The 24,079-nt window shown below is 50.4% G+C and overlaps 2 protein-coding genes across 2 annotated transcripts in view; one reads left to right on the top strand and one right to left on the bottom strand.

Annotated features, from left to right (window-relative positions):
* Nucleotides 1-24,079, bottom strand: part of LOC143926997 (serine/threonine-protein kinase Nek11-like) — a 351,940-nt gene that overhangs the window by 267,800 nt on the left and 60,061 nt on the right. The gene's annotated exons all lie outside the window — the stretch shown is intronic.
* RBM8A (RNA binding motif protein 8A) lies at nucleotides 3,590-4,263 on the top strand. The gene is given in 4 exon segments (XM_077451000.1): nucleotides 3,590-3,799; nucleotides 3,801-4,034; nucleotides 4,036-4,107; nucleotides 4,109-4,263. Coding segments are annotated over 4 exon segments (510 nt in total). The 5' UTR covers nucleotides 3,590-3,643; the 3' UTR covers nucleotides 4,157-4,263.

Here is a 24,079-nt window from a genome sequence, read left to right as displayed (position 1 = left end):
TGGACCGGCAAACAGTGGGGGGTGAGGTGCCGGGGGAGGGGCGTGAGGTGCCGAGCGAGGGTGTGAGGTGCCTCGAGAGAGGGGTTGTTTGCCGCCAGCCACCACTGGCTAGCCCCCTTTTAGTTATAGCCCCCATGCAGTGATGTCATTGGGGAGTCAGGGCCCAGTTATAAGCCAGGATGTGAGGTGCCCCAGGGCACTTGGAGCATGGGAACCAATCACCCCCACACTATCACAGATGTAACCAGCACTTGGAGGCCCCATACAAGGCAGAAGATCAGAGTAGACCTGCACCCAGGAGAGCCGGCTGTAGACTTTCTGACCCTTATGGAGGTGGAGCCTAGGGCGGATTGCAAAAGGACTTCTAGCATTTCCTAAGTGAGGCTATTCCCGTGGAGGGTCCCGGTAGAGGTTGTACCTATGGAGAAGGTATCTACAGAGAACCCAATCCTCCGAGTACTAATGACCCTCAGTGCAGCAATTCTACTTATGTGTGTGGAAATTCCTTCCTTAGGATATGAAGGTCAACAGCCAGGAATGTTGTGTGGAGGCCTCTGGCATAGAGTGGTCACAATATGGCGGAGTGGTTCGGCATTCGCAGGATGGGCAATGTTCTAGCCTGACGGGAGTGGGTGGTGCCAATTCTAGCCTATAACTAAGCCCCTTTTACAAACAGAAGTACAAATACACTGGCAGGTACCATTATCCCCATGCCCCCCTTGACTCTGCAAAGGACCCCTTTAAACTCACCTTGCTAGAACTACCCCGCTACATTTTCCTCAGCCGTAGATGAAAAATACGTGCTTTTATTTCTGGATATGGGGGAAGCTTCCCTGTGATGGGGCTTAGGTCTACTAGCAGCCAATCACAAGGCCCAAGCACTGTCCCATGACCAGAGAAGTAAAATGCCCCCCCCCCCACCCTCCCAGTCACTGGCACAACTGTTCTCAATGTTGGCTGCAACAGAAGAAGAAGCAGTGAGGTTGCACTACCACGGTGAGCATAGGGGGGGTTGGGGGGTCATTTGCAAAGACATTGTCACTTTGCTCTACATCAGCAAGTTCCTCTTTAAAGGGGTTGTAAAGGTTTGTTTTTTATTTTCTAAATAGGTTCCTTTAAGCTAGTGCATTGTTTTCCTTCGATTTCCCTTCTAAATGGTTTTTTTTCTTTGTCTGAATTTCTCACTTCCTGTTCCTCCTCAGTAAGCTGTTCTGGCTGACTAAACACCGCTCGGATGATGGTGTGAAGTTTACTGAGGAGAAACAGGAAGTGAGAAATTCAGACAAAGAAAAAAAACATTTAGAAGGGAAATCGAAGGAAAAGGTAAGCGAACCAACAATGCACTAGCTTAACCACTTTCAGCCCCGGACCATTTTACTGGTCAAAGACCAGACCACTTTTTGCGATTCGGCACTGCGTCGCTTTAACTGACAATTGCGCGGTCGTGCGACGTGGCTCCAAAACAAAATTGACGTCCTTTTTTCCCACAAATAGAGCTTTCTTTTGGTGGTATTTGATCACCTTTGCGGTTTTTATTTTTTGCGCTATAACCAAAAATAGAGCGACAATTTGGAAAAAAACGCATTATTTTTTACTTTTTGTTATAATAAATATCCCCCAAAAATATATAAAAAAACATTTTTTTCCCTCAGTTTAGGCCGATACGTATTCTTCTACATATTTTAGGTAAAAAAAATCGCAATAAGCGATTATTGATTGGTTTGCGCAAAAGTTATAGCGTTTACAAAATAGGGGATAGTTTTATAGCATTTTTATTAATAATTTTTTATTATTTTTTTTTTACTAGTAATGGCGGCGATCAGCGTTTATTTATTTTTTTTATTGTGACTGCGACATTGTGGGGGACCCATCGGACATTTTTGACACATTTTTGGGACCATTGTCATTTATACAGTAATCACTGCTATATAAATGCAGTGATTCCTGTGTAAATGACACTGGCCGTGAAGGGGTTAACCAGTGGGTGGCAGTGTAGGGGTTAAGTGTTCCTAGGGGTGTGTTACTAACTGTGGGGGGGTTGGGCTTTCATTTAGTGAACACTGATCTCTGCTCCAATCACATGGAGCAGAGATCAGCGTCACTAGTTGCTAGGCAGAATGGAGAAATGCTGTTTACACGGCATTTCCTCCATTCGGCCGCTCCGTGAGACGATCGTGGGGATGCCCGCGGCGATCGAGTCCGCGGGTCCCGCGACCGGACTCACGGGGGTCCCGACCAGCGCGGGAGCGCGCCGGCGGCGGCGCTCTCCCGATGGCAGGGCGGCATTGAATATTGGACATACCTGTACGCCAATATGCCTGCCCGTGCCATTCTGTCGACGTACATCGGCGTGCGCTGGTCGGGAAGTGGTTAAAGGAACCTATTTAGAAAATAAAAAACAAAGCTTTACAACCCCTTTAAGTTTTTAATGGATATTTGTTTGGACCGAAGTTCTCCTTTAAATGTGGTGCTTGTTGAAGCTTTACTTTATTCTAGGACGGGAGAGTATCTTCTCTAGTCGCTGGTTCTCACACAAACCTGTAATTTGCATATAAAATATTCCAGTCAACTTCAAAACCAATTTTTCTTTAGTTATCCGGGAGGCCCCTTTTAGTGTTTCATTAACTTGAGAGCACTCAATCTCCGGCTACTTCTGGGAGCCAGGAAGGACTCGGATGGGAGGAAAAGACCTGGAAAAGGATTCGCTTGATTGGGGACACGCGCTAGGCGAGTTTTAAGTGTAAAATTAATGGGAAAGCAGAGAGGCACGTGTCTACGAGATGAAAGAAATCCTCATCTGCAAACCTGGAGCTTCACAGAGGATGTAATGGTTCTACGGTCACGCCTGACTATTGAAACCTGACATCCAGACATCAAGGAGGGAATGACGTTCAATGGGAAGCGGAGACAAATCTCCCCCCGAATCAGCGCAGGCTACACAATGAGGACCATCGCTTGAGGCAGGGACATTCGTGAAGATCAATAGTACAGCAGTAGTTTCGCTCAAGGGGGACATCAGATATGGTTAAGTGATATCACAAATTCCGTGACTGACTTGGTCAAAAGACACAGCCTAAAAAAATGTCCATCATACTGTCACATTCAGGGGTCAGGCTCCGAGACCAGCAGCCATAGCAGCAGAGAGGCTCCCACTGACCAGTAGTACATGTATACAAGCAGGTCACCTTGGCGGATGACCTGCATCTACCCCAGATGAAGTCCTAGTGGACGAAACGCGTTGGGAGGACTCCATTACTGCCCACATTTTATTGATAAGCGCTTGAGTAACTACATAAATGTAAGTTCGTTACCATTTTTAATACATTTTCTTTTTAAGCGGTATCACGCTATTTTGGCCATATTTTTTTCACCCCCATATGTGGACTTCGGTTGGTGTCGGAGATCTCTTTTAAGTGGCAAAGATCAAACATATTTAGGAGTTGGAGGAAGGCAAGCTCCATAGTGAGAGAATCTGGGAAGCGTGTCCCCCACAACCAGAGTGATAAGCACATATGACCCTTTGAACATATGTTCACTTGGGTCAACACCGTCCGGTAAGCCTACGTCTTGCTAAGGTGGTGGTATCGGAAGTGATTCTTGTGTTCTGTAGCCCGTTGGTTTCCGTGGAGAGCGCTCAGCGATCATGGCGGATGTTCTGGATTTACACGAGGCCGGCGGGGAGGATTTCGCCATGGATGAGGACGGTGATGAAAGTATTCACAAGCTGAAGGAGAAGGCCAAGAAGAGGAAGAGACGAGGATTCGGTGCAGAGGAGGGGTCCCGGGCCCGCGTCCGAGAAGGACTACGACGGAGACGATCCCTGCCCTCAGAGATCTGTGGTGGGTTGGATCCTGTTCATCACCGGTGTCCACGAGGAGGCCACAGAAGAGGACATCCACGATAAGATCGCTGATTTCGGAGAGATCAAAAACGTTCACCTGAATCTGGACCGCAGGACGGGATATCTGAAGGGTTACGCATTGGTGGAATACGAGACTTACAAGGAGGCTCTGGCTGCTATGGAAGGATTGAACGGGTCAGGACCTCATGGGGCAGCCGGTCAGCGTGGATTGGGGATTTGTTCGTGGACCACCAAAGGGAAAGAGATGAAGTGGGGCGGAGGAGGAGCAGAAGTACAGACAGGAGACGGCGCTAAAGATCCCCCAATCACCGCCCTGCATCTGTTTTCTGTTCTTAACCCCTTTTTATGTTCTTGTTTTGCTGTGTTTTTGTTAATGATGGGGTAGTGTGTGTGTGTGTGTGTGTGTGTGTGTGTGTGTGTGAGTGTGTGTGTGTGTGGGGGGGGGGGTATATATTGCGCCCCCTTGTGGGAGGAAGATGGTCAGGTCTGTACAGACGATTGCCCTAAATATAACGGATCCACCACTGAAAAACATTGGACCGCGCCGGATTACTGACAAGAGGCCACAGCGGTGGCTGAAGGAAATGCGATGATATCAGAAGGTGGTCGGCGTGTGAGAGAGATTGTTCCAAAACTGATAAATAAAGTCTTTTTATGTTGCCTGAAAAAAAAAAGTGGTGGTGTCGGCACCTGGGTGATATTTCTGCAGAATTATTCTTGGATTATTTCTTCAGAATCCTCATTTCACACTTGGGACTTTATTTTTCACAAATTTTTCAGGAATATTTCTTTTTTCTTCATTCATGTGTTTGGTTATTTTACTGTTGCATATATAGAAATAGGCACCAATACAGTAATATTGGAGTGCGCTGTTTTTGAAGTATTGGAAAACTGGAATCATTTGTACTTTTTTTGTCACAAGTTTAATGTGTGCACAGATTCACGCATAATTATTTAGCACTACACTTTACGATTCCTACTAGTTTTGAGCTAAAATTTCCATGTTTAGCGCGTTAGCTGCTTTGTTTGGATAGCGCAGTGTTTCTTCTTTTTTGTTTTACACCTTGGCGGATGACACCGGCTCACCGGATGTGCAGGGTCTAACCGGTGTCCGCCAGAGCTCCTGATGGTGGAGATGGGTTTTGCTGCATGTTAGTACCAGATTGTGGTCCTCTGGGTCACCCCACCAGGAGATGAGCAAGCTGGAGTCTAGTATCAAATATAGCAGGTAGGGGTCAAGCAGAAGCATAGTCAGGAAACAAGCCAAAGGTCAGTAACAATTGGTTGCAGGTTGGGATCAAGCAGAAGCGTAGTTGAGGAAACAAGCCAAAGGTCAATAATGAATGGTTGCAGGTTGGGATCAAGCGGAGACATAGTTGTGGAACAAGCCAAAGGTCAGCAACAATTGGTTGCAGGCTGGGATCAAGCAGAAGCGTAGTTGAGGAACAAGCCAAAGGCCAATAATGAATGGTTGCAGGTTGGGGTCGAGCGGAGACATAGTTGTGGAACAAGCCAAAGGTTGGTAACAAGTGGTTCGCAGGTTGGGATCAAACAGAAGCGTAGTCAAGGAACAAGCAGAAAGTCAATAATGAAGAGTTTCAGGTTGAGGAGCAAGCCAAAGTTCGGTAATGAATGGTGGCGGAGATACGGAGATACGGACAGCTGCAGGTACACAAAGGAGCAAGATATCAGCTGGAGAGAGCACAATAATCTGGAAGTGCAGGGACATGGCTTAAATCAGGACGTGCATGGGAGGAGCAAGGAGTTCAAGGTTCACCAGAAACAAGGGTGGGGGGGGGGATTTGGTGTCATTGTTCTGGCTCATTACATTGCCTGTGAAAATCCCAGATTGAGTTACTAAACTCTTACTAATCTCTATAATCATTCCATGCCCACGCTATAGCTGAAAGACGGCTACAGCTACAGCTACAGTGTGGGCTTAGAACCCCGGGAGGGCGTCCATGTACGTCAGGGGTAGGCAACCTCGGGCCTCCAGCTGTGGTGAAACTACAAGTCCCATGAGGCATTGCAAGACCCCAACAACCACAGGCATGACTCCTAGAGGCAGAGGCATGATGGGATTTGTAGTTTCACCACAGCTGGAGGGCCGAGGTTGCCTACACCTCCTGTACGCACTCGCGGGGCCGCAGGCGGCACGCTCTGTGATCACGAGTCCTTGGGACTCGGCTGATCACGATCCCGGTCCTTTAAATGATGTAAACAGAAGCCAGTAATCTGCTTTTATTTCCCTCATGCTGACAGCGTGAGGAGAAGAAAAAAAAAAGCCGATTGCCAGCTTCTGTAACAGGGACATCGTTCCCACACACTAAACAAAAGTGCTGCTAGCCAGTGCCCACCAGTTCCACCTACCAGTGCCCATCAGTACTGCTAACCAGTGCCTCATTATCAGTTCAACCTATCTGTGCCATCGATCAGTGACGCCTATCAGCGCCGCCTCTCAGTGCCCCTCAGTGTCACCTATCAGTGCCCACCAGTGCTGCCAATCAGTGCCCACCAGTGCCTCATTATCTGTTCCACCTATCAGTGCCACCTACCAGTGCAGTCTCCTCTGTGCCTTCTGATCAGTGCTCACCAGTGCCACCTCATCAGTGCCCATTAGTGCCACCTATCAGTGCTGCCTTATCTGTGCCCACCAGTGCAGCCTATCAGTGCCCATCAGTGCAGCCTCATCAGTGCCCACCAATGAAGGAGAAAATTTACCTCTTTGCAAAATTGTACGCCAAACTATGAAAACTGTTTTTTTTTTCTACATTTTCGGCCTTTTTCTTTGTTTAGCAAAAAATAAAAAACCCCCGCTGAAAAATAAATGATAAAAAATGTCATATGGTTGACAGTGATGTCATTCAAAGAGTGACCGCACTGAAAGCTGCAATTGGCCTGGGCAGGAAGGGGGTATATGTGCTCATAAGTAAGTGGTTAAACAACTCTTTTTTTTTTTTTATTTTTTTTTTTTTAGCATGACAGATAAAATTTAAAAAATGACCAAAACCCCACCTAAAAAAAAAAATTACAAAAAAAAAATGTTCATATGCCAGTTTTAAATACGGTATTTATCTATGTTTGGCCCAAGCTTTCCTTTAGGTTTGGTGGAGTTGAGTGAGAATTGGAAGCCCTGTCTGGTTTTATTGGGGCTGTTAGAGAGATTTCCCCGAATTTACTGTCCTGATGACAACAATTTTACTGGAATTGAGGGGAAACAGCAATGCAGACAGAAATAAATTCGCTTTTTTACTTAGATAGCAGCAGGTTGGAACCCCTGTCAGCTTTTTATTGCTCTCTGCGCCCCCTGACTATAGATTTTATGAGTCAAACTGTTATGACCCCAGTGGGACGAGTCTCTCAATCTGAGCCCCTAATAGAGGCAAAAATCTTACATTTCTTTTCCTTTCCCACCATAATGAACTGAAACAAATGCCTCTGGCTGGACTTGCACTAAAAAATACAATTTACATTTTTTTGTTGCAGTACGATTATATTATTCAAAGAAATGATATACAAAACCACCGCTGTGTATTTCCTTTAAGATGGTAAATTAAACCAGTTCACACTCTTGTGTTATGGATCATACAGATCACACATATCACACAGATCATACAGATCACATATATCATACATATCACACATATCTTACATATCATACAGATCACACATATCTTACATATCATACAGATCATACAGATCACACATATCTTACATATCACACAGATCATACAGATCACATATATCATACATATCACACATATCTTACATATCATACAGATCACATATATCATACATATCTTACATATCTTACATATCATACAGATCATACAGATCACACATATCTTACATATCATACAGATCATACAGATCACACATATCTTACATATCATACAGATCATACAGATCACACATATCTTACAGATCATACATATCACACATATCATACATATCACACAGATCACATATGTCTTACATGTCTTACAGATCATACATGTCTTACATGTCATACAGATCATACATGTCATACATGTCACACAGATCACACATATCACACAGATCACACATATCATACAGATCATACATATCATATAGATATCATAGATATCATAGATCACACAGATCATACATGTCACACAGATCATATATGTCACACAGATCATACATGTCACACAGATCATACAGATCACACATATCATACAGATCATACATATATAGATATCATAGATCATACATGTCACACAGATCATACATGTCACACAGATCATACAGATCATACAGATCTCATAGATATACATATCATATAGATATCATAGATATCATAGATCACACAGATCATACATGTCACACAGATCATACATGTCACACAGATCATACAGATCATACAGATCATACATATCATATAGATATCATAGATATCATAGATCACACAGATCATACATGTCACACATATCATACAGATCATACAGATCATACATATCATATAGATATCATAGATATCATAGATCACACAGATCATACATGTCACACAGATCATACATGTCACACAGATCATACAGATCATACAGATCTCATAGATATCATACAGATCATATAGATATCATGTATGATATCTATGATATCTGTATGATCTGTATATCTATATGATCTGTATGATCTGTGTGACATGTATGATCTGTTTGATATCTGTGACATGTGTGACATGTGTGACATGTGTGATCTATATGATATATATGATCTGTATCATACAGATCACACATATCACACATATCACACAGATCACACAGATCATACATATCACAGATATCATACATGTCACACATATCATAGATATCATACAGATCACACAGATCATACATATCACAGATATCATACATGTCACACATATCATAGATATCATACAGATCACACAGATCACACAGATCATACATATCACAGATATCATACATGTCACACATATCATAGATATCATACAGATCATACATATCACACAGATCATACATGTCATACAGATCACTTCCTTCAATATGTTTGTAGTACAGCAATTAAAAAACTTAAACGGATACTAAACACGCCGTGTAATTTCCATCCCCCGTCTATTTCTGTAGGGGGATGATGACGCCGTAATTATTTTAATTAAAAAAAAATATTTTTAAGTTCAAATCACATGACCCAGCTCTCCCCCCAAACAAACAGCCTTAGGAATACAAATAAAGTAAAAATAAGTAAATATCAATAATCAGTTTTCAATTGTCATACAAATATATATTTGAAATCAAATCTTTATTAATTTGTGAAAATAACATGGCGTAGGGGGTGGATTTCTGCCGGCCACATGATGTGTCACGCCCCCTACTTGCCGATGTCTTAGAATAAGAGGGAGGTGAAGCCTTCATTAATCTACATGTAATATCCCGCCCCCATTGTGTTGATCATCAGTGCCCTGATTAAAGGAAAGCCCCAGCAGTGCCCATAAGTGATACCAGTCAGTGTCTATCAATGCCCATCAGTGCCTGCTCATCAGTGCTGCCTATCCGTGCCACCTATCAGTGCCCACCACTGCCACCTATCAGTGCCCACCACTGCCACCTATCAGTGCCCACCACTGCCACCTATCAGTGCCCATCATTGCCCACCAGTGACACCTATCAGTGCTCAATAGTGCTGCATATCAGTGTCATCTATCAGTACCCATCAGTGTGGCATATTAGTGCCTCCTCATAAGTGCCACCTCATCAGTGCAGCCTATCAGTGCCCATCAGTGCAGCCTCATCAGCGCACGTCAGTGGAGGAGAAAAATTACTTTAATACATTTTTGGTATTTTTTCTTTATTTTAGTAATAAATAAAAATCCCAGCAGTGATTACATACCACCAAAAGAAAGCTCTGTTTGTGTGAAGAAATAGATTAAAAAAAATAATTTGGGTCCATTGCTGCACGACCGCGCAATTGTCATTCAAAGAGCGACAGTGCTGAAAGATAAAAAATGGCCTGGACAAGGTGGGGTAAATGTGCCCGGTATTGAAGGGGTTAAACAAATCCCCCTACATAAGTTATCTGCAGTCTTCTCTTCTCTACAAGTCCGGAATTTATAAAGGTTGTCTGAGCTGTATTGCCCTGTACACACGGTCGGAAATTCCGACGGAAAAGGTCCGATCGGATTATATTGTCGGAAAATCCCATCGTGTGTGTGTGTGGGCTCCATCGGACTTTTTTCCGTCGGAAATTCTGACGGAAAAAAAAATTGAGAGCAGGATCTCAAATTTTCCGCCAAAAAAATCTGATCGGACCTTGTCCGATCGTTCGTAGAGAATTCCGATTGGACAAAGTGCCACGCATGCTCAGATCAAATTATAAGACCCAAGCTATTGGCTACTAGCCTGAACGTAGTCCCGTCGTACGCAACGAATGTCACCTCGTTCCGAACGATCGGATTTTTTGACAACTTTGACCGATTGTGTGTATGCGACAAAATCCGTCGAAAAAAAAAATCCCACGGATTTTGTGGTCGGAATGTCTGATCCGTGTGTACGGGGCATTAGAAAAAAAGAAGGGGGGCAGAGAGCCGAAGTTACACTCTGCAGAGCTCAGTGAGGAGAGTTCTGGGAGCTGATTGGAGGGAAGAGACAACAAAGCGCACAGGAACAGAGCCGAGGCTGTCAATCACAGGCTGTGTGCTGGAGCTCCCTCCCCTGTCACCTTTTATCTCTTGGTGTCAGAGAAGACTTGTCAGAAGTGACTCGTGAATAGGAAGGAGGCAGCAGACAGAAATATGCTGTGGACTGAGACAAGTACACACGATAGAGGGATATGATTTGTTCAGATTGCATGTCTGAGGTTTACAACCACTTTAAAAAAAAAAAAAAAAAAAAAAACTGAGAGCACAAGTTACCGGACTATAGTTCTGATTCGCCGTCATTGTTGCGGGAAAGTTTTGGTGTTCTTGTTCCAAGTTAGTATCTCGCAAAGTACTGAGGCCAGAAGCCCCCCCCCCCCCCTCTAGCAGCCAATCATCTCGCTCCTGGCGACTTACATGACTGCCAGAAATTTGCAGCTCGGCGCGCTTCGCATGGTTTACTAACGACTGATTCATTCCGAGCGAACGGCGAGGAAAGGACGCGCATGCCAAACCCCCCACAGCATAAGATCTGTAATATTCCCAGAGAGCCATGTATAATATATAAAGCACATTTCTAATCAGCGTGTCGGACGGGGGGGGGGGGGGGCATCTGATGCTGCGCAGAGGCAGTTCGTCCGGCACCCCTCCCCCCTCCCCCCCCCGGCTGTGGAGGAATCAGTGGGAGTCTGCGGGCAATAATACAAAGTGTTCCCTGGCATTGATCCTACGGGTGGCACCAAACAACGAGGCGCAATCCAAGCCTCACTTGTTATGAGCTTCAAAAACATGTCCAGATTTCCTGGCGAGTAAATTAATTATCGGCGCCGAATGATGGGCCGGCTGATTAGAGCGACAAACCCCCCCCCAACCGCGCCGAGAAAAAAACCGCGAGGGAGAGAAAAAACGACTCCTGGAAAATTCCCATCATTTGTTTTTCTTGATATCTCAACTAGAAATAATAAAATACGGATTTCATTACATCGGAAACAACAGCAGCCGTCTGCTATTCTGTACGGGGGGGGGGAGGGGGGAGGGGTGTATAATATTACCGATTACACCGGATTGTTAGTCCTTCGGCAACAGAAGGCGACACGAGACATTCGCCACGTGACCGACCACCGATGTGCCGGGCCGGTGTGACGTCCGTTATCATGGAATCCATCAGGTAATGAGAGCCGCAGGACAACCGGCGCCCGGGAGACCGCATCAGAAATCTGCGTCCAGGTGAACGCCGAATATGTGTGCGGTACCGAGCGACCCACAGAGGACGATCGCTCCCGAGCGACCCACAGAGGACGATCGCTTCCGAGCGGCCCGCAGAGGACGATCGCTCCCGAGCGACCCACAGAGGACGATCGCTCCCGAGCGACCCACAGAGGACGATCGCTTCCGAGCGACCCACAGAGGACGATCGCTTCCGAGCGGCCCGCAGAGGACGATCGCTCCCGAGCGACCCACAGAGGACGATCGCTTCCGAGTGACCCACAGAGGACGATCGCTCCCGAGCGACCCACAGAGGACGATCGCTCCCGAGCGACCCACAGAGGACAATCGCTCCCGAGCGACCCACAGAGGACAATCGCTCCCGAGCGACCCACAGAGGACAATCGCTCCCGAGCGACCCACAGAGGACGATCGCTTCCGAGCGACCCGCAAAGGACGATCGCTTCCGAGCGACCCACAGAGGACGATCGCTTCGGAGCGACCCACAGAGGACGATCGCTCCCGAGCGACCCACAGAGGACGATCGCTCCCGAGCGACCCACAGAGGACGATCGCTCCCGAGCGACCCACAGAGGACGATCGCTTCCGAGCGACCCACAGAGGACGATCGCTCCCGAGCGACCCACAGAGGACGATCGCTCCCGAGCGACCCACAGAGGACGATCGCTTCCGAGTGACCCACAGAGGACGATCGCTTCCGAGCGGCCCACAGAGGACGATCGCTTCCGAGTGACCCACAGAGGACCATCGCTTCCGAGTGACCCACAGAGGACCATCGCTTCCGAGCGACCCACAGAGGACGACCGCTTCCGAGCGGCCCACAGAGGACGATCGCTTCCGAGCGACCCGCAGAGGACCATCACTTCCGAGCGGCCCACAGAGGACGACCGCTTCCGAGCGGCCCACAGAGGACGATCGCTTCCGAGCGACCCGCAGAGGACCATCACTTCCGAGCGACACACAGAGGACGATCGCTTCCGAGCGACCCACAGAGGACCATCGCTTCCGAGCGACCCACAGAGGACAATCGCTTCCGAGCGACCCACAGAGGACCATCGCTTCCGAGCGACCCACAGAGGACAATCGCTTCCGAGCGACCCGCAGAGGACCATCACTTCCGAGCGACACACAGAGGACGATCGCTTCCGAGCGACCCACAGAGGACCATCGCTTCCGAGCGACCCACAGAGGACGACCGCTTCCGAGTGACCCACAGAGGACCATCGCTTCCGAGCGACCCACAGAGGACGATCGCTTCCGAGTGACCCACAGAGGACCATCGCTTCCGAGCGACCCACAGAGGACGACCGCTTCCGAGCGGCCCACAGAGGACGATCGCTTCCGAGCGACCCGCAGAGGACCATCACTTCCGAGCGGCCCACAGAGGACGACCGCTTCCGAGCGGCCCACAGAGGACGATCGCTTCCGAGCGACCCGCAGAGGACCATCACTTCCGAGCGGCCCACAGAGGACGACCGCTTCCGAGCGACCCGCAGAGGACCATCACTTCCGAGCGACACACAGAGGACGATCGCTTCCGAGCGACCCGCAGAGGACCATCACTTCCGAGCGACACACAGAGGACAATCGCTCCCGAGCGACCCACAGAGGACGATCGCTTCCGAGCGACCCACAGAGGACGATCGCTTCCGAGCGACCCACAGAGGACGATCGCTTCCGAGCGACCCACAGAGGACCATCGCTTCCGAGCGACCCACAGAGGACGATCGCTTCCGAGCGACCCACAGAGGACAATCGCTCCCGAGCGACCCACAGAGGACGATCGCTCCCGAGCGACACACAGAGGACGATCGCTTCCGAGCGACCCGCAGAGGACCATCACTTCCGAGCGACACACAGAGGACAATCGCTCCCGAGCGACCCACAGAGGACGATCGCTTCCGAGCGACCCACAGAGGACGATCGCTTCCGAGCGACCCACAGAGGACGATCGCTTCCGAGCGACCCACAGAGGACCATCGCTTCCGAGCGACCCACAGAGGACGATCGCTTCCGAGCGACCCACAGAGGACAATCGCTCCCGAGCGACCCACAGAGGACGATCGCTCCCGAGCGACCCACAGAGGACGATCGCTTCCGAGCGACCCACAGAGGACCATCGCTTCCGAGCGACCCACAGAGGACCATCGCTTCCGAGCGGCCCACAGAGGACGATCGCTCCTGAGCGACCCACAGAGGACGATCGCTCCTGAGCGACCCACAGAGGACGATCGCTTCCGAGCGACCCACAGAGGACCATCGCTCCCGAGCAACCCACAGAGGACGATCGCTTCCGAGCGACCCACAGAGGACGATCATTCCTGAGCGACCCACAGAGGACGATCATTCCTGAGCGACCCACAGAGGACGATCGCTCCCGAGCGACCCACAGAGGACGATCGCTCCCGAGCGACCCACAGAGGACGATCGCTCCCGAGCGACCCACAGAGGACGATCGCTCCCGAGCGACCCACAGAGGACCATCGCTTCCCGAGCGACCCACAGAGGACGATCGCTCCCGAGCGACCCACAGAGGACGATCGCTCCCGAGCGACCCACAGAGGACGATCGCTCCCGAGCGACCCACAGAGGACAATCATTCCTGAGCGACCTACAGAGGACGATCATTCCTGAGCGACCCACAGAGGACGATCGCTCCCGAGCGGCCCGCAGAGGACGATCGCTCCCGAGCGGCCCGCAGAGGACGATCGCTTCCGAGCGACCCACAGAGGACGATCGCTCCCGAGCGACCCACAGAGGACAATCGCTTCCAACCGACCCACAGAGGACGATCATTCCTGAGCGACCCACAGAGGACGATCGCTTCCGAGCGACCCACAGAGGACGATCGCTTCCGAGCGACCCACAGAGGACGATCGCTCCCGAGTGACCCACAGAGGACCATCGCTTCCAACCGACCCACAGAGGACGATCGCTCCCGAGCGACCCACAGAGGACGATCGCTCCCGAGCGACCCACAGAGGACGATCGCTTCCGAGCGACCCACAGAGGACGATCATTCCTGAGCGACCCACAGAGGACGATCGCTTCCGAGCGACCCACAGAGGACAATCATTCCTGAGCGACCCACAGAGGACGATCATTCCTGAGCGACCCACAGAGGACAATCGCTCCCGAGCGACCCACAGAGGACGATTGCTCCCGAGCGACCCACAGAGGACGATCGCTTCCGAGCGACCCACAGAGGACCATCACTTCCGAGCGACCCACAGAGGACCATCGCTTCCGAGCGACCCACAGAGGACGATCGCTTCCGAGCGACCCACAGAGGACCATCGCTCCCGAGCGACCCACAGAGGACGATCGCTTCCGAGCAACCCACAGAGGACCATCGCTTCCGAGCGACCCACAGAGGACCATCGCTTCCGAGCGGCCCACAGAGGACGATCGCTCCCGAGCGACCCACAGAGGACGATCGCTCCTGAGCGACCCACAGAGGACGATCGCTTCCGAGCGACCCACAGAGGACGATCGCTTCCGAGCGACCCACAGAGGACGATCATTCCTGAGCGACCCACAGAGGACGATCATTCCTGAGCGACCCACAGAGGACGATCGCTCCCGAGCGACCCACAGAGGACCATCGCTTCCGAGCGACCCACAGAGGACGATCGCTCCCGAGCGACCCACAGAGGACGATCGCTCCCGAGCGACCCACAGAGGACGATCGCTCCCGAGCGACCCACAGAGGACAATCATTCCTGAGCGACCCACAGAGGACGATCATTCCTGAGCGACCCACAGAGGACGATCGCTCCCGAGCGGCCCGCAGAGGACGATCGCTCCCGAGCGGCCCGCAGAGGACGATCGCTTCCGAGCGACCCACAGAGGACGATCGCTCCCGAGTGACCCACAGAGGACCATCGCTTCCAACCGACCCACAGAGGACGATCATTCCTGAGCGACCCACAGAGGACGATCGCTTCCGAGCGACCCACAGAGGACGATCGCTCCCGAGTGACCCACAGAGGACCATCGCTTCCAACCGACCCACAGAGGACGATCGCTCCCGAGCGACCCACAGAGGACGATCGCTCCCGAGCGACCCACAGAGGACGATCGCTTCCGAGCGACCCACAGAGGACGATCGCTCCCGAGCGACCCACAGAGGACGATCGCTTCCGAGCGACCCACAGAGGACGATCATTCCTGAGCGACCCACAGAGGACGATCGCTTCCGAGCGACCCACAGAGGACAATCATTCCTGAGCGACCCACAGAGGACGATCGCTTCCGAGCGACCCACAGAGGACAATCATTCCTGAGCCACCCACAGAGGACGATCATTCCTGAGCGACCCACAGAGGACCATCGCTTCCGAGCGACCCACAGAGGACCATCGCTTCCAACCGACCCACAGAGGACGATCGCTTCCGAGCGACCCACAGAGGACGATCGCTCCCGAGCGACCCACAGAGGACGATCGCTTCCGAGCGACCCACAGAGGACGATCGCTTCCGAGCGACCCACAGAGGACCATCGCTTCCAACCGACCCACAGAGGACGATCATTCCTGAGCGACCCACAGAGGACGATCGCTTCCGAGCGACCCACAGAGGACAATCATTCCTGAGCGACCCACAGAGGACGATCGCTTCCGAGCGACCCACAGAGGACAATCATTCCTGAGCGACCCACAGAGGACCATCGCTTCCAACCGACCCACAGAGGACGGTCGCTTCCGAGCGACCCACAGAGGACGATCGCTTCCGAGTGACCCACAGAGGATCATCGCTTCCAACCGACCCACAGAGGACGATCATTCCTGAGCGACCCACAGAGGACGATCGCTTCCGAGCGACCCACAGAGGACGATCGCTTCCGAGTGACCCACAGAGGATCATCGCTTCCAACCGACCCACAGAGGACGATCATTCCTGAGCGACCCACAGAGGACGATCGCTTCCGAGCGACCCACAGAGGATCATCGCTTCCAACCGACCCACAGAGGACAATCATTCCTGAGCCACCCACAGAGGACGATCGCTCCCGAGCGACCCACAGAGGACGATCGCTTCCGAGCGACCCACAGAGGATCATCGCTTCCAACCGACCCACAGAGGACAATCATTCCTGAGCGACCCACAGAGGACCATCGCTTCCAACCGACCCACAGAGGACGATCATTCCTGAGCGACCCACAGAGGACGATCGCTTCCGAGCGACCCACAGAGGACAATCATTCCTGAGCGACCCACAGAGGATGATCGCTTCCGAGCGACCCACAGAGGACAATCATTCCTGAGCCACCCACAGAGGACGATCGCTCCCGAGCGACCCACAGAGGACGATCGCTCCCGAGCGACCCACAGAGGACGATCATTCCTGAGCGACCCACAGAGGACCATCGCTTCCAACCGACCCACAGAGGACGATCGCTTCCGAGCGACCCGCAGAGGACGATCGCTCCCGAGCGACCCACAGAGGACGATCGCTCCCGAGCGACCCACAGAGGACGATCGCTTACGAGTTCCCAAGCGGAGACTGCGAGCCAGGCCTTCTCGTCCAACATCAGTGCCTGACCTCACAAATGCTCTTCTGGAAGAATGGTCAAACATTCCCATAGACACCCTCCTAAACCTTGTGGACGACCTTCCCAGAAGAGTTGAAGCTGTTATAGCTGCAAAGGGCAAACTCAATATTGAACTCTCCAGAGTAAAACTGGGGTGTCATTACAGGTCATGTGAAGGCAGGTGTCCCAATACTTTTGGAAATATAGTGTATATAGTTGATCCAAGCTGGACCAATGTAACTATGTATAAAATATACCAAACCTGGAATTCATCTCGAGGTGGACGAGGCGGTTCTGTCTCCGAGTCGCAGGCGACGCTGCCGGCTTTGCTCCGCATGCGCGGTATAATAAATCAGAAAACCCTTTCATTAGAGACGTTGTTGGAGGAGCTCTTATAATGAAGGAATTCGTAATAAGAGGGGGTACCTGTGTATGATGAAGCCCCTCCCCCCACACCCCCCTCCCCTCCCCCACAAGCACTAGAAACTGTATTAAGAAGGTATTGATTGGTTAGGAATTAATGAACGATCGTTACGAGCGGCAGATCCGGCAAATGCCTTTCTATCAATTCTTAATGAGCTGCTTGTGGAGAAAGCGGTGGTCAGCGCCAGCGAGGAAACGCCGACCTCACCTACGGAGTGACCACCAGGGGGAGCCGCCCTGTTACCTCTCTGTGGGTAGGTGACCCCCGACCTCCACCCCCTCCCCCCCCCCCCACGTGAACATCTCCGGGGTCATTTATAAAACGTGGAGAAATTGTTTTCTCGGTTTCTGGTTGTTTGTACTATTAATCAAAGCGCGTTCTCCAGCACGGAACGCGTCGGTGCTCCACTTTTCTAAGCGCCTCTTTTTGATCTTCAATGTGAACGTATTTTCGTGTAGAAAGCGGCTCTTGGGTTGTCGTGCTCCGCCCCCTCCCCCTCCCCCCGTCTATCTTTGTATTCTTAGCTGAACTCCTGACTTGTAGAAAAGCAAAAATCCCTTCATCACAGCCCCCATTACTTTACATGGACCCAACGCAGCTGTGATTCCAGATAACACAAGTATCCGCGTCTGTATTCATACCGGCCTTCCCCTGCACAGCGCTTCTCAGACTGAGCTAAGAGCCAATCAGGAACCGCCGCCCGCGCATGCGCCAGCAGGGGACATGCTGATAGAATGAGAGAGCAGAGAGCATAACCTATTAGTGTGTTCCCGACCCTTCACTGTCCAATCGGCAGCCTGGAGGCGGGGTCTGGAGGCGGGGTCTGGAGGCGGGGTCTGGAGGCGGGGACAGGAGGCGGGGACTGGAGGCGGGGACAGGAGGCGGGGACAGGAGGCGGGGACTGGAGGCGGGGACAGGAGGCGGGGACTCGACACTATTATATTCCTTACCGCTAAGGGCTCATTTACACTTTGCTTCACACATTGAAGCACCTAAAGCTTCAACATTCTTGTTTTTGGTGTTTTTTAAGCTTTAATGAAACTTGTCAAATGTCCCGTGTGAGTGCGCTGATTTTTTATTTGTTTTAACCTGGTCCAATAGAACACCAGTTCAGTAGTACCCCTGTTCAGCAGATCCCCCACTCAATAATAACCCCCCAGCTCTGCTGATCCCCCACTCAGTAGTAACCCCCAGCTCTGCTGATCCCCCACTCAGTAATGACCCCCAGCTCTGCTGATCCCCCACTCAGTAGTAACCCCCAGCTCTGCTGATCCCCCACTCAGTAGTAACCCCCAGCTCTGCTGATCCCCCACTCAGTAATGACCCCCAGCTCTGCTGATCCCCCACTCAGTAGTGACCCCCAGCTTTGCTGATTCCCCACTCAGTAATAACCCCCCAGCTCTGCTGATCTCCCACTCAGTAGTAACCCCCAGCTCTGCTGATCCCCCACTCCGTAATAACCACCAACTCTGCTGATCCCCCACTCAGTAGTAACCCCCAGCTCTGCTGATCCCCCACTCATAGGTAACCTCCAGCTCTGCTGATCCCCCCCACTCATAGGTAACCCCCAGCTCTGCTGATCCCCCACTCAGTAGTAACCCCAACTCAGTAATAACCCCCAGCTCTGCTGATCCCCCACTCAGTAGTAACCCCCAGCTCTGCTGATCCCCAACTCAGTAGTAACCCCCACTCAGTAATAACCCCCTGCTCTGCTGATCCCCCACTCAGTAGTAACCCCCAGCTCTGCTGATCCCCCACTCAGTAGTAACCCCCACTCAGTAATAACTCCCAGCTCTGCTGATCCCTCACTCAGTAGTGAACCCCAGCTCTGCTGATCCCCCACTCAGTAGTAACCCCCAGCTCTGCTGATCCCCCACTCAGTAGTAACCCCCAGCTCTGCTGATCCCCACTCAGTAATAACCCCTAGCTTTGCTGATCCCCCACTCAGTAGTAACCCCCACTCAGTAATAACCCCCAGCTCTGCTGATCCCTCACTCAGTAGTGAACCCCAGCTCTGTTTATCCCCAACTCAGTAATAACCCCCAGCTCTGCTGATCCCCCACTCAGTAGTAACCCCCAGCTCTGCTGATCCCTCACTCAGTAGTAACCCCCAGCTCTGCTGATCCCTCACTCAGTAGTAACCCCCAGCTCTGCTGATCCCTCACTCAGTAGTGAACCCCAGCTCTGTTGATCCCCCACTCAGTAATAACCCTCAGCTCTGCTGATCCTCCACTCAGTAATAACCCCCAGCTCTGCTGATCCCCCACTCAGTAGTAACCTCAAGCTCTGCTGATCCTCCGCTCAGTAATAACCCCCAGCTTTGCTGATCCCCCACTCAGTAATAACCCCAAGCTCTGCTGATCCCCCGCTCAGTAGTAACCCCCAGTTCTGCTGATCCCCCACTCCATAGTGAACCCCCAGCTCTGCTGGTCCTCTAGTTTGCTGATCCTCCTCTCTCTCTCTGGTCCCTGCTCCCTTCCCACTATATTGCTCCCAGGCTGCTCACCACATGTGACATCTGCTAGTTTCTCTGCTGATCCTCTGCCACTCCATCCTCTCTCTCAGAGTTAGATTGTAAGCTCTAAGGAGCAGGGCCCTCTGATTCCCCCTGTATTTGTGTTGTAACTGTACTGTCTACCCTCATGTTGTCGTAAAGCACTGCAAAAACTGTTGGTGTTATATAAATTCTGAATAATAATAATTTGTGTCTAAACCAAGTCCTACAAGGTAACAATTTCCTTTTTAACCAGTTGCCGACCGCCGCACGCCGATGTACGTTGGTACAATGGCACGGGCAGGCATAAGGACATACATGTACGTCCCTTGCCTCCCGCGGGTCGGGGGCCCGATCGGGCCCCCGCCCGGTGCCTGCGGCGGTCGGTATTCGTACGGGAGCGATCCCGGACGAGGGGACGGCCATTCATTCATGGCCACCCCCTCGCGATCGCTCCCGACGAATAGAAATCCCCGGTGACATCACTTCCTCTCCTGTAATGTAAACACAGGAGAGGAAGTGATGTATTCTCTCCTCCGTGTCGGTATTTTTCGTTCCGACACGGAGGAGAGCGGATCAGTAAGTTGCACCAACACTCACACACACAGTAGAACATGCCAGGCACACTCACACCCCCCCTTTACCCCCCGATCACCCCCCCAATTACCCCTGCCCCCCAGTCACAGTGACACCAATGTCATTTTTTTTTTTTTTTTTTTTTTGCATTGGTGTCATTTGTGACTGTAATAACTGTTAGGGCAGTTAGAGTTAGCCCCCTTTAGTTCTAATGTACCCCCCTAACCCCCCCAATAAAGGTTTAACCCCGTGATCACCCCCCGTCGCCAGTGTCACTAAGGCTGGGTTCACATTGCAGCGGTTTATGAGAACGAATGTGATTCGCACCGCACTGCAGTGCAAATCACATCCGATCTCTGTGCGATTCGAGTTCAGCCATTCGCCGCACCCGCCGCACCCGCCACACCCGCCGCACCCGCCGCAAATTCGCACGGGACCCTTTTTTTGGCCCGCAGCAGAATCGGATCGCATGGGTGTTCACACCATGCGATCCGAGTTTGCAGATCGCACTGCGATATGCGAACTGATCTGGGGGTGTCAGTAACATTTCACTGACACTCCCAGCAGTTCGCATAGGGCAGTGTGAACTGCCGCCGGGAGGCATGCGATGCGGGAACCCGCCGCGGATTCGCGGCGTTTCCGCATCGCTCCAGTGTGAACCCAGCCTAATAAGCGATCATTTTTCTGATCGCCGTATTAGTGTCACAGGTGACGCTAGTTAGGCAGGTAGGTATTTAGGTTCGCCGCAGCTTTTTATAGCGCCAGGGACCCCCATATACTACCGCATAAAGCCCCCTGATTGCCCCCTAGTTAACCATTTCACCAGTGATCACCATATAACTGTTACAGGTGACGCTGGTTGGTTAGTTATTTTTTTATAGTTTCAGGGCACCCGCCATTTATTACCTAATAAAGGTTTAACCCCCTGATCACCCGGCGGGTGTCATTTGTGACTAATAACTGTTAGGGCAGTTAGGGTTAGCCCCCTTTAGTTCTAAGGTACCCCCCTAACCCCCCCAATAAAGGTTTAACCCCGTGATCACCCCCCGTCGCCAGTGTCACTAAGGCTGGGTTCACATTGCAGCGGTTTATGAGAACGGATGTGATTCGCACCGCACTGCAGTGCAAATCACATCCGATCTCTGTGCGATTCGAGTTCAGCCATTCGCCGCACCCGCCGCAAATTCGCACGGGACCCTTTTTTTGGCCCGCAGCAGAATCGGATCGCATGGGTGTTCACACCATGCGATCCGAGTTTGCAGATCGCACTGCGATATGCGAACTGATCTGGGGGTGTCAGTAACATTTCACTGACACTCCCAGCAGTTCGCATAGGGCAGTGTGAACTGCCGCCGGGAGGCATGCGATGCGGGAACCCGCCGCGCATTCGTGGCGTTCCCACATCGCTCCAGTGTGAACCCAGCCTAATAAGCGATCGTTTTTCTGATCGCTGTATTAGTGTCACAGGTGACGCTAGTTAGGCAGGTAGGTATTTAGGTTCGCTGCAGCTTTTTATAGCGCCAGGGACCCCCATATACTACCGCATAAAGCCCCCTGATTGCCCCCTAGTTAACCCTTTCACCAGTGATCACCATATAACTGTTACAGGTGACGCTGGTTGGTTAGTTATTTTTTTATAGTTTCAGGGCACCCGCCATTTATTACCTAGTCTCACTAGTGTACCCCTAAATTTAGGGGTGTCTACTTTCCAAAATGGGGTCATTTGGGGGGGGTTTGTGCCATCTTGGCATTTTATGGCCTTCAAAACTGTAACGCCCTTAGAAAGCCTGAAGGCGGTGCTTGGTTTTCGGGGCCCCGTACGCGGCTAGGCTCCCAAAAAGTCCCACATATGTGGTATCCCCATACTCAGGAGAAGCAGCAGAATTTATTTTGGGGTGTCATTTCACATATGCCCATGGCATGCGTGAGCAATATATCATTTAGTGACAACTTTGTGAAAAAAAAAAAAAAAAAAAAAAGTTTGTAATTTTCCCGCAACTTGTGGCAAAATATAAAATATTCCATGAACTCAACATGCCTCTCAGCAAATAGCTTGGGGTGTCTACTTTCTAAAATGGGGTCATTTGTGGGGGTTTTGTGCCATCTTGGCATTTTATGGCCTTCAAAACTGTAATAGGTAGTGAGGAGTGAAATCAAAAAATTACGCCCTTAGAAAGCCTGAAGGCGGTGCTTGGTTTTCGGGGCCCCGTACGCGGCTAGGCTCCCAAAAAGTCCCACATATGTGGTATCCCCGTACTCAGGAGAAGCAGCAGAATTTATTTTGGGGTGTCATTTCACATATGCCCATGGCATGCATGAGCAATATATCATTTAGTGACAACTTTGTTAAAAAAAAAAAAAAAAAAAAAAAGTTTGTAATTTTCCCGCAACTTGTGGCAAAATATAAAATATTCCATGAACTCAACATGCCTCTCAGCAAATAGCTTGGGGTGTCTACTTTCTAAAATGGGGTCATTTGTGGGGGTTTTGTGCCATCTTGGCATTTTATGGCCTTCAAAACTGTAATAGGTAGTGAGAAGTGAACTCAAAAATTTACGCCCTTAGAAAGCCTGAAGGCGGTGCTTGGTTTTCGGGGCCCCGTACGCGGCTAGGCTCCCAAAAAGTCCCACATATGTGGTATCCCCATACTCAGGAGAAGCAGCAGAATTTATTTTGGGGTGTCATTTCACATACGCCCATAGCATGTGTGAGCAATATATCATTTAGTGACAACTTTGTGTAAAAAAAAAAAAAAATTTTTTTTTTTGTCATTATTCAATCGCTTGAGGCAAAAAAATAAAATATTCAATGGGCTCAACATGCCTCTTATCAATTTCCTTAGGGGGTCTACTTTCCAAAATGGGGTCATTTGGGGGGGTTTTGTACTGCCCTGCCATTTTAGCACCTCAAGAAATGAGATAGGCAGTCGTAAACTAAAAGCTGCGTAAATTCCAGAAAACGTACCTTAGTTTGTAGATGTGACAACTTTTGCGCAAACCAATAAATATACAATTATTGACTTTTTTTTTACCAAAGACATGTGGCTGAATACATTTTGGCCTAAATGTATGACTAAAATTGAGTTTATTGGATTTTTCTAATAACAAAAAGTAGAAAATATCATTTTTTTTCAAAATTTGCGGTCTTTTTACGTTTATATCGCAAAAAATAAAAATCGCAGAGGCAATCAAATACCATCAAAAGAAAGCTCTATTTGTGGGAAGAAAAGGACGCAAATTTTGTTTGGGTACAACATTGCATGACCGCGCAATTACCAGTTAAAGCAGCGCAGTGCCAAAGTGTAAAAAGACCTCTGGTCATTTACCAGCAAAATGGTCCGGTCTGAA

The sequence above is a fragment of the Lithobates pipiens genome, unplaced genomic scaffold (genome assembly GCF_037356315.1).
Source record: "Lithobates pipiens isolate NorthernLeopardFrog02 unplaced genomic scaffold, aLitPip1_a1.2 Scaffold_10, whole genome shotgun sequence".
NCBI classification, from domain to species: Eukaryota; Metazoa; Chordata; class Amphibia; order Anura; family Ranidae; genus Lithobates; species Lithobates pipiens.
Note: the sequence above shows the minus strand (reverse complement) of the source record. Positions and strands in the feature narration are given on the sequence as shown.